Below are 12,220 nucleotides of genomic sequence, written 5' to 3' on the forward strand. Positions count from 1 at the left end.
GGCTCATTCTTCCAGAATGAAGCATAATCGATCTTGACATTAAGATGCAATAGTAAAATGAAGCATGTAAAAGTCATAAAACAAAAACAAAAACTTTGCTAAAATTTGTACATTAAGTCTAAATTAAGAGTGTATTTGCAAAAACAGATAATTTTTAGTTTTTAGAAACTTTAAGATACTTTTGCATCACATTTTTATTTTTTTACTTATTATTACTTAGTCAAAACAACCCAACTGAAGTTTGATTGATAATACTTGGAATGCACAATAATTTTTTTAAGTTTTCTGTTTTTGCCAATGAACTCTTTAAAAAAAATATATGTTTAAATCTCATGTCTCTCAATACTTGGTGTTGTGATTTACTGTAGGCTCTATAGAGGGTGTGTCTAAGATGAGTGACAGGCGACACGGAATAGTGTGTGGGTGTCGCATTCCTGCAGACATTTGAGATCACGTCCACGTCTAAACAGTTCTTGATACTCTTGACAGCCACACTCCAGGTAGAACTTTAGAATCATTCTGCTGTTCTTGGGATTTCCAGGAATCGAGTCACGTCTACATCAAGACATACAAGACAATCCAGGCGCAGTACTGCCAACAAAGATGTTCATTGTTATCTCATGTGAGTGAAAAGATCTAATGACGTAGATGGTGTATTGTGTTGCCTAGTTCTGTGTTCAGTCCAGACAGAAAGATAGAGGCCAAAAAATTCCTAGAGTAACATTTCTATCAACCAACCATAACCCTGACCACATTCCTGAAGTCTCGTGTGTTAATAAAATGCTGATTCAGTATCGTGTCATGCTTTTCAACTGAAAGTCATCATTTGTACAAAACCCATTGTTGTGGCAGTCACATTTTCTATTTAAAATTGAGTAACAGGTCCATTGTCAGGGGCCCACTAAGGTCCTATTGTCTATACATTGGGAGGGAGACGTACATCCATTAAATGTCCTGTGCCCAACAAATTGCCATTTACATCAGATAGTGACCCGTCTATGACCCGCTTCTACTATCAAGATCATTTCTTTGATTTTCATAGAAAAGAAGATGCATGTGCATGTGTGTGTGTGTGTGTGTGACTTGCGTGCTGATGAGGAGTGTATATGGTAGCGTGTCTCCTCCCCTCTAGTTTACCGGCTATTCTGGGGAGTTCCAAATTACAGTCTGTCGGTGTGTGGTTGGGTTGTGTGGTTCCCAAACACTGTTTTTCTCCTCCATCCAGTTTTCCCCTTTACACTATGGCCTCAAGCCTCACAGGAGTTTCCTCCAATCTGTACCCCATCTACACATCAAACCACCTTTTCTTTTTCCATCACACACTTTAGACTGTATTTAGACCATTAAACGTTCCATAATTACTATCGCATATGGATCTCTCTTATAGCTCCACAACCCATTTGAAAACACAAAAACAGCCACAAATAATGTATTCTGTATATGCTGTAAATAGGCGCGTATAGAACAAAATACATATTTAAGGACTTATTACCATAAATGAAAATTATTTCATTATTTATTCATTCTCATGTGATTCCAAAGCTGTGTGACTCTGTTCTGCACAACACAAAAGATGATATTTTGAGGAAAGATGCTAACCAAACTACACTGACTCCCATTGTATAGACACAAAACAAGACATTTCTCAAAATATCTTCTTTCGTGTTCCACAGAAACATAGTAAAATACAAGTTTTGAACAACACAAGAGTGAAATAATTATGACAGAATTGTGTTTTTTGGGTAAACTATGCCTTGTGCAGCATAATGTAGCTTATATGTTTTTCCTGGCAAGTAGGTACTAACGTTACTTTTGTTTGTCTTGTTCATCTGCACTTTTTAACTATAATAAATGCCAGCCTTGGAAAAAGAAAGTGCTCTCAGACACACAAAAACACAATGTTCCCTCTATATTCCCACATTTTGGAGGTTGATCCATAACTATAGTGTGTGCATTGCAAGCTGGAAGGACTGAGGTACAACTTAAAGTCACGGACAGAGAGCCAAACCTATTTCCTGTTGACGTCATTGAAAAAAACCCTGAAGATAAACAGTGTAGAGCAGTGATACTGTTTTCTGTGACCACTATAATCGTTTACCTTTGGATTCATTTAGATACTGTATATAACACACTGCAGTTTAAATCTATCCTTAATAAACACACACATGCACAAAAAGGCTGAATAAGCAAGTTCTATCTTGACAATTCCTTCGTAATATCAGTATTACTATACTTGTGAAAGCATGTGTTCAGACGTAGCACATCACAGTGTTTCATCATGTTTAAAGCTATCATCTTTTACAGTAAAGCCATCAAGACTGTGAAACACAAAGTAAAGTATGGAAATTACACAGCGACCACAAAATGTTAAACAAATCAAAACAATTTTATATTTTAGCTTCTTCAAAGTGTCCACCCCTCCCTCAGATTATAGCTCTGCACACTCCCGGCATTCTCTCGACCAACTTAATGATGTATCCACCTGGATGGATTTTAAACAGTGTTTAAGGAGTTGGCATGTATGCTGGCCGCTTGTTGGCTGCTTTCCCTTAACTAACCTGTCCAATTCATCCAAAAAACTGTGATTTTGACTTGCCTTAACAAGTCATGACCTTGACTAAATTCATCCAATGTGTTCATTTTTACTTAATATGTTGAATGTTTGATATAAATTCACGTTTTTTACTGTGTCCTAAATGATTGATTACACACAGATGTCATTTTTCAACTTTTCATGAATACAATATTATGTACAAATATTACTGTTGTATTGAAAAAAATATTAAATGAGCTTGTTGTCTTTGCTGTATTTGAGGTATTTTCTGTAATTTTGACCCGTTTCTCCAGTTTTCAGTTTTTTAGTTGAAATTAGGAGAAATATTAATAGTTCAAAGAATTAAACAAAAATTATAATTTTACCTAAACAAATACCTAGATAGTACATTTTAAAATCAGAAAAACTGGCTGTATAAATATATATAAACATATTTTTAGTCATATTTGGCCTATATTAAATATAACCATGTTGCCCATTATTGCAGTGATTTAAGCCGCCTTTATGAAAAACGATGTTATTGGTGTGAATCTTGAGACGAAACAATGTCAGTCTTCCGTTACTAAAGCTTAAACATCATTTAACTCTAGGACTAGCCTTAAGCCTTGTCTGTGAAACTGTGCCTTTATGCTTTTTCAATGTGTATTGCTAAATTATAACAAAATCACAAAAAAGCTTTTTATTTAGACACAAATTATAAAATGAATAGAAGATAAAAGTTTTTGGAGGGTTTGGCAGTTTCATCCACTGACCATTGGTCGAACCAGAAAAGAAAATGACTTCATTCACTTTCAGCTCCTGTATTTTGTGCTCTATTTGTGGAAAGCGAATGTTGGCAATGTTTGCTGCAGCAGATGAATTTTAAGAACAATAGTAAATCATGCTGCAGACTGACATTTTAACATTTTAAAATCTGTTGCCGTGCACAGACTGAAACCTTGTCTTAGCATATATACACACTCTTGAGTTGTGCTGCATGCATGAGTGACCAGGTTCAGAGAATCAAGCATCAGGGCCAAACCTAGAGGAAGTGGCGAAGCTAAACTCTACACACACACACACGTACTGTCTCTTATTCATTCAGCCTCTCTGGGGTCAGGATGTCTTGCCAGGGCTCTCCTGCACCACACAGAGATGTTTGCTCTGGTGTCTTGGTTACTGACACAAATAAATATAATCTGTATGCAGTGCAAGTGTCATTCGGGTGGTTGATGTGGTGACCGACAGTGCCAAAATACTCATCAGAGAATTCACAATCCAAATGCTTTTATAATGACTTCGACTTTGGCTTTTGACTTGACGGTCATCTCTGATGGTAAAAGTTTGGGCCAAATTGCATGTGGATTTAACAGAACTTCTAAATTAAAGGGTGAAGTAAAGCTGGATGCAAAATGACTAATTGCTCAAATATGACCATGAGGTCATGCGTTCTTGTTTTGACGAATAACTGTCATGTTGTGTTCTCTGTTTATGGTATTTTCGTATAAATGCTCCTGTTGCTATGCAAAGCAAAAGACTTGCACACCACAAAACAAGCAAACAAATAGAGCTGGGCCGTAACGCTGCAACATAACAAAACGATTGGTTTTATGGGCCAGTTTAACAGTATTTCTCAGTAGTGAGGAAGCAGTATTTTAGTATTAAAAGGATAGTTCATCCAAACCAAAAAAATCTGTTTTTATTATTAACCCATCCTTTATAAATGTCTTTGTTCTACTGCTAAACACAAAGGAAGATATTTGGAAGAATGTCACTAACCAATACATCTCATCCCCCATTTACAGTCATAGTAAATAAATACATAGGGGAGTTATAGGGGATGAGATCTGTTTGGTTACCGACATTCTTCCAAATATCTTCTTTTGTGCTTATCAGAACAACGAAATGTACACAGGTTTGGAACAACCTAGGGGGGGGGGGGTAAATGATAACAGACTTTTCATTTCTGGGTGATCTTTGCCATTAAGTTTTTAAGCAGGCAAGTCATGTATCATAACCCCAGTCCAGCCAAGAAAATATATAGATGTTAAACATTATACCATCAAAACACTAGAAAGGGTCAAATGCTAGCATGCCATTTTACTGTATATTTCCTGTCTGGTTCTCTGAACTTCGCACTATATTAACAGATATAAAGAATAGAAAGAAAAGCCAACACTTTGCCCAGTGTGTGTGTGCGTATGTGTGTGTGTGTGCATGTGAGAGACATTAAATCAGATGATTGGTTAGTGGTCACAGTGTACGGGGTTATGTGAGTTTGGCTCTTTCAGTGAAAGTGGTGGGTGGGTCACATCATCGGTTGACCAAAGGACACACAGCTGTAGAGGGAGAAAGAACAAAAGAGAAAGATCAAGATTTAATTTACAGTATGATTGCTACTTTGTTTTCACTAATGCGTTTTAGTTTCATTTTATTGTAAGATAGCGTAACTACTGTATATTTAAGTATTTTTTATTTCTCTGTCTATGAATGAGGTCTTTACGAATAAAACAGAATAAAGGCTATTGAAAGAGAACAATACATCCACAGGATTCTCAGCATCTTCAAGTGGTGTGAGGCCCAGTGACTGGCCCAAAAGAACAAAAGACTACAGAATCCCTCTCATCCCCACGTCTCTCTCTATTCTCACATGTGCGTTTGTGTGTGAGGATATTCAGTTCCTTTGCAACACTCAAACAAAACATTTGTTTCATGCCTAAACCACTAGACTATTTCTGCTAATGCCAACTCTGATTTTCTAACACTTGCATAACTCAGTAGATTCAGGGTGTTATCCGTGTATCATACTCAAAAGTTTTTTCTACAATTCTTATGGAAAGTACAAATAGCACAATATAATTGGTTACGACGTGTGACAACCAATAGCATTCGGATTTACTGACGCTGCTTGACAGCTCCAATGCTAACTCACACGGGTTTGGAAAATAGCAACAGAAGAGTCATTTTGAGTAAACTTTTGCGTCTGTTTAACTGGTTTAAATGTGAAATTGTTTTCATACGAGACAACTTTTTTCATTTCTAGCATATGATATGTTCAAGGGGCTGACTGTAATGCACCGCATCCCAGAATGCCACAGTTCACAGTGTGGTAACAAACATCTCCCGGGTCATTGAGAAACACCACGTGTCCTTGACAAAATATCACGATCCCTGTTGCTTCAGAGGTGTTGAAATATGGTTGAACCTTTCTCCCCTTCTTGGTCCGGCACTGTATGAGCTTAAGACAAAAAAGCACTGTTTGACGTATCGTGCTCCTGAAGGATCGGTGTCCTACAGAGTTGAACTCCAGTCCTAATGAAACACACCTGAGGCTGAGCAACTCAAGGTCTTCAGGAGAACTTGAAGATCGGTTGATTGACATTGGACAAAAATCTGGATTACAGCAGCCCTTCTGGAACAGTACACGACTCCCTTGACATCATCAACGTTTACCAAAGTCGTTCCCAAAGTGCATTTGCATTCACAACATCACCGGAACTGCAAAATGATTAAACACGGTTATTATTCCCTGCGCTTCATGTTTCTCCTGAGACTTTACATAGAATCCGGATATAAACAATCAGCGTCTAACCCGTCCTCGTAAAGTCATTAATTCAGGGGTTGGGCTGAATGCTAATCCTCATGCAGTGTGGGTTTAACATCTGGTGTGATGAGCTAACTGCTCAATGTATCTCGCGAGGGCCGTGCAAAAGGTTTAAGAGCTGGATGCTAGCCTTGACTTTCAATGCTTTGAGTTGGTCCAGGAGACGGTCACAACTCTGAGGTAATTCAGATCAAGAGAAACCAGATGCTAATGGAGCTATAAAGCGCTTTAAGAGTCACACAGGAAAACTTGTTGACTTGAGGAACATGGAGCTGTGTTAATGAAGGAAAGATCAACACATGCCTTCCTCGCTTTTTAGGTTTTGATTTGTCTCAAGAATCAGATAAAAATTCCTCAGATTTATTAAGAGGGGGTCAACATGCTAACGGTTCATTTCATGAGCGCTAGCACAGGAATAGGTCCCTTAGCAGTTTTCCCTAAAACAATGACGGACAAAGTATTATTGTACAAAAGTAACAGTTGTGTGAAAAGAAAAAGGTTGTATGTACAAACTGAATGCAAAAACTATCTCAAGAACCTTATAATTCTCTCTCTCTCTCTCTCTCTCTCTCTCTCTATAATGTATATACATAACCATGGATAAAATTAAGAGACCATGCATTTCAAAATGAATTGAATTTCTGAATTGACTATTTATAGGTATGTGTTTAGGTAAAATTATCAATTTTATTTAATTCTGTGAACTACTAACAATATTTCTCCCAAATTTAAAATACGACAATTGTTTCTATTTGGATTTATTTGCAGAAAATAAAAACTGGAGAAACAGGTGAAAATAACAAAAAGATACATTTGTATTTTTCAGACCTCAAATACTGTGAAGAAAACACGTTCATATTCACTTTTAAGTTTATTTAACAGTAATATTAGTAAATGTATTTAGGACTTGATTTACGTAAGACAAGATAAAAAGATAAAATATCTCAAGATAAAACTATTTATGTGCAGAATTTCAAACAAACTGTCTTTTAGCAAAATGTAAATATACTGTATATATGTATAAATGACACATAAAAGTATATTTCGTCAAGTAGCAACGTAGTTAAAAAAAGTTCATTATAATACACTTAAATGTTCTTTAAGTGCTTTCCACACACAATTTTTTTACTAAATATGCAAAAATGTGTATAATAAGATTTACTTAAGAAGTGTACACAACTGGGCTAACAGTTTTTTTAGTATATTAGGTACAAATTAACGCGTGACAATAGAGCACTTTATGTACATTATGGAAGTGTACTCATAAGTGCACTTTTATACCAGAGAAGAGTCATATTTTGCACTTTAAAAAGCTATTAAAACCAATAGAATAGAAGTGTAGAGAAAATGTTCTGTGGTTATTTGTGAACAAACTACACTAGTGAGAGTGCAAAATGTGTTATGAGTTCATTTTGAAATATTCAAACTGAATGTTAGACTAACTGTTCACATTTCAGTGCAATTCTTCTAATCCTGCTTTTATAACAGCATTCCTCTTTTTTTATCATTTTCATATCTACTTTAGTGCATATTTACGGCACAGTTTCATGGAAATGAATATGCTGTTCCCTTTTGCTGATTCTCAGCGCTTAGTGTTTCATAATAGCTGCATGTGAGTGGAAGCGCGCATTTACGCCGTCGTATTTCTCTCACAATGTGAGTGTTTCATAAGCAGTTTGTATTATGGTTCTGCTTCAGGTGCTCATTACACTGTGAAATAGAGGAAGGGTTAATAACCCGGGGAAGGGGAGTCACTGAGGGCAGACAGGGCCAAACCAGGTCTGCACATCACAATGTTCCAAACTAATCTCTTATTTCTAAAGCCCATATATTTATCCTAACAGTTGGTACTTTTTGGGCTTAAAAAAGGCAGCCAAAGACGAATGTCATTATCAGTAATCGCTACCTCAGGTAGACCGAAAGATTCACACCGCGTTTGAGAAACTCAAGTGATCACATATTGTGTTGAATTAGGCAGGTTAAGTTGAGACATCTGTGGGTCTCTTCGAAATCACCCGGTAATGACCCTGAATTTGAAGGACAGAATGTGAAAACGAAAAAAAATGAGCTCTGAGGAATTCCTGTCCGCTGAGATTCTGGAGTGGAATTGTTAGTTCTGTAAATGGATGCTGGAACTTAAGTCCTTCAGTTCTTTTTCAAGTTAAAAAAAAATCAGAAAGCCTAATAAAAGTTAAATGTATTAAAACAAAAGATGCTTAAGTACCGTTTAAGAAAGTCTCGCTAGTTCTTGTGCTAATATTCATTTTTGTGCAATCCCTCTTCTAAAGCATGAGACACAAATAACATTCATTGTCCTTTTTAAATCTAATGTAAAGATGCGTTTTTAACATTGCAACATGTTTTGTGACTTTTTTGTGAAAAATCAACCATCTAAAACCATAAATATACATCTACTGTTATAATGTAAGAGTTTCTGATAGAGATAAAGCAGCCAGAGACATATTATCCTCAATAGACCCTTCATGGGAAGAGGCGATGGTGGACATGAGGTCAGTTATGGATTTGTCCAAATGGCAAATACTACAGTTACTCAATCCAAAGCAAACCCGGGCAACCTCAGACATATTACATGAATGATGGAACAAAACATTTATTTGCAAAAGCAGATAACTCAGTTTTTAATATTTTCTAAAATTACATTTTTTATTATGTTAAGATATTTTATTGAGTTTTATTGTGTTGGTTTGCTGTATTTTTTGTTTAAATTTAAAACATTTTTTTATTTTTTTCAACTATTCCAAAATACAAAAATGACTACACATAATGAACTTTAACATAGAACCTTGCTTATCATTAACACTCCTAACACATGTGACCCTGTTAAAAAGAGCAGCCATAAAATAAAACAGTAATTGTTATTCTTAATCTATCAACTGTGATGATGTTTCATTGTATCTCCTTAAATGTCTTTGTCTATATATAGTTCACCCAAAAAATAAAAAATCTTCCTTTATGCAAAGGTTTAGAAAAATGTGTGAGACACTTAAGTGACAGAATTGCATTTTGGGTAAGCGCCCTCTTTAAGTGAGAAATACAGGCAATGCAAATATTTATTTGCACCTTGACACTTTCTCTTATGTGCTTTTAAAATAATCTCCATAGAATATTCGTTTCCCATCTGTAGAGTTCATAACAGATAATTTTCTTCACTTTTGACTGTTTTTAAATACTTTAATTTGACGTTGCCCGAAGGGGGTAATTTAAAAATCACTGACGTTTTCCCGCATGTTTTCTTTTCTTTCATACACATTCCTTTATATATTTCTGGCTTTTGTCACCCTTATGTCTATGACTTTACGCTAACAGGAGGCCCCAATATTCTTATATAAATATCAGTAAAAATGATTCATAATTAATCTTAACATTTCAACACTGCAATATGATTTCTCTTTGAATTTATAAATGCAAAATGACCTGAAATAGCGGGTAATTCTCTACATTCCATATGTCTAAAAAAACATAATTCTGTTGTGCATCAAAACCATTTTGTGTCCGTCTGGTCTGATCCGTAAATGTGAGTTTATGGATTAAACGAAGCCCTTAGCATTTTTTTTAAACATAATGCATATTTCTAAAGTGGATTACTTTTATGTATCAGCACACGTGGATAATACCAGGGTTTGTGCTGTAAAGTTCACCATGGGTCTTTGAACAGCAGATGTTTACTGTTAGTGGTCAGAGTACAGTTCATATAGGGTAATGGGTTAAGCCCCGCCTCCACCTTTCCTGACCTTGACTGTAATTTATTGAAAGTAAGATTATATTGAGTTTATGGTGAAGCATTTGTGTCCTAACAGCATGAGCATCTATACTTACCCTAGTATGACACATGTATGACCTTACACGACACAAAGACAATATTTTAGAGTTGTACATTTGCCAGTTTTCCTGGGATAGCATAGTTAATAATCCTGAAAGCACACAGATACATTCTAGCGTTCCTTCTACCACAACCACTAGATTACCCTTAAGCACACGATTTTACCTTTGATTCGTACTGGATGTTCACCATATTATCGAGGATTTTCACGTTCACCTAAATTGACGTTTGACGTCCGTTAAGTGCATGTCTGGAACGACGGCCGGAGGCCTTTAGATGTTACTTAGATAAGCAAAACAAAACATCTGCAGTGGCTTTCAGTTTCATCTCCTGTAACACAACGCAGATGTATTCTCTGCTGCACTGTACGGTTCACTTGATGCTTTTTGTATTTGTATTGTTGCTCTATAATGAACAGGGGGAATAAACACACATACCACGGTAAGCAATCAAACTAAGAACATAATGACATGATGATATCTATATTTATATGATGTCAACCGTGACAGCAGGTGAGTACAAAAGCAGCGCTAATGTTCCAGAAAGGAATCTTTATTTATCGTCGCACAACAGGGGCGGTGGAATTAGTTTTAGTTACTTTTTCACGCAACATCGCCACAGAATGGCCACATTAAAACTCGACAGGTCAGTCTCTCCGGGGAAAACAGGGGTTGTGGGACATGCCCAAAGGCATCGTGGCTTACTTAGAGGGTCAAACCAACAACCATACATTTGCAAACCTTAAACCTTGACCGCCACACCAAGCCTATAGAAATTTTGAGCCGGAAGGGCGAACGGCATCAAGTCACATGTTCAGTTCACCCCCCCAAAAATCTGTATTTATTTACCCTCTTCTCGTATTTCATTCTTTATTTTGAATAATTTTGGTATCCCATTCAACTTCTATTGAACAGACTTGTGTTCTGCAGAACAATAAGTCACACAGGTTTGAAACGACAAGAAGGTGAGATAATGATTTTTCATTCTATTGAATTCAATGTAAACATTTTATCTGTATGTGTGTTCCATGGGAATGAAACTCACAATCTTTGCGGTGTTAATGCTACAGTAGTCTCAGTCTCAGACGTCACGATCCGTTGGCTGAACGTCTGATGCATATGGCACACTTTTCTGGAAACACATAAGAATTCATCCCGATCAACTAAATGCTAAATTCTTTAAAGTATGCAAAGTTCATGGCATAAACTTAATAATCATTGTTGTGTCTGTCAACTTCTGACACGTTCGTGAATGTACATCGGTCTGTTACTGCGGGGACATTTCCACGGCTCTAAACATGACGCGGCACAAAGCGAAACGTGATTGGTTGCATGACCTGTCAGTCATTTGGCATCTTGGGCGGGCCTTTCCAAAGAAAGTGGCGATAAGGTCTGGCTACGCGAGACTAATGCTACAGAAACACCCCATCACAACTGTCCAGCTTTTGAAAGTTGTCCTTTATTCACACAAACTGTTCTTTTGAAGTCGATTTGTCTTCTTCACTCGAACACTTCAAAGTTACAGACATCCTCATTTTGGTGCAGTAATGAGTGCGCTACAGCAGAATAAATGAGTTTGTTTCTTGTGCGGAATAAGCTGTGATGTCGTTGTCCAGTACACACACTGCAGGGCGTCTCTCCAGGACGCAAACTAATGACTGTCTCATTGCCATCAATTAAACCGTCGCTTCGCCTAAAAGCTCCAGGGGTTCCGTCACGATTGTAGTTCCCCAGAAAATCTGCTGAACCTTTCCAGCCCTCGAGGATTAGTATTACACTGCCTGGAACTCTTTGTGTGTGTGTGAAGTATGTAGACACATCATCTTACAGTAGTCTGTGTGTGTTTGTGTGTTCATGGGGGTGTGTGTGTGTGGGTGTGGATCTTAAACTCACTCCCAGCTGTTGAGCGCCGTGCAGATGCAGAAACAAAAATAGAGGATTAGACCTAAATATAGGCTAAAAGATGGAGGGAGAAAAACGACGACTAGAAAGAACGAGACATTCATGCGTGGCAAACATCAGGAAATCGGAGGAACGAAAGGATTAAAAAGCAAATAAAGGAAGGAGAGAAGGAAGATTAGTACGGATTGTGAAAGTGTTTGAAGGATGGAGACAAAATGAAAGAGAATGACTAGATGAAATGAGACGAAGGGAAAAGAAGTTCTGAAATACTAAGCAAACAATATGGATATTATCCAAACTGTCAGAGATCAAGAGAGAAGTGACACACATTAAAAGTTGAC

At 36.9% G+C, this 12,220-nt stretch overlaps 1 protein-coding gene and 1 long non-coding RNA gene across 2 annotated transcripts in view; one reads left to right on the forward strand and one right to left on the reverse strand.

Moving 5' to 3' along the window:
- Window positions 1-12,220, forward strand: part of LOC130415256 (uncharacterized) — a 37,814-nt gene that overhangs the window by 19,955 nt on the left and 5,639 nt on the right. The window lies entirely within an intron of this gene.
- efna3a (ephrin-A3a) overlaps window positions 4,841-12,220 on the reverse strand; it is an 82,169-nt gene continuing 74,789 nt past the window's right edge. The window contains exon 5 of the mRNA XM_056740823.1: window positions 4,841-4,872. Coding sequence (XP_056596801.1) covers window positions 4,847-4,872 — 26 coding nt within the window. The 3' untranslated portion in view covers window positions 4,841-4,846. The remainder of the gene's footprint in view (window positions 4,873-12,220) is intronic.

Source organism: Triplophysa dalaica, chromosome 25 (assembly GCF_015846415.1).
Source record: "Triplophysa dalaica isolate WHDGS20190420 chromosome 25, ASM1584641v1, whole genome shotgun sequence".
Classification (NCBI taxonomy): Eukaryota; Metazoa; Chordata; class Actinopteri; order Cypriniformes; family Nemacheilidae; genus Triplophysa; species Triplophysa dalaica.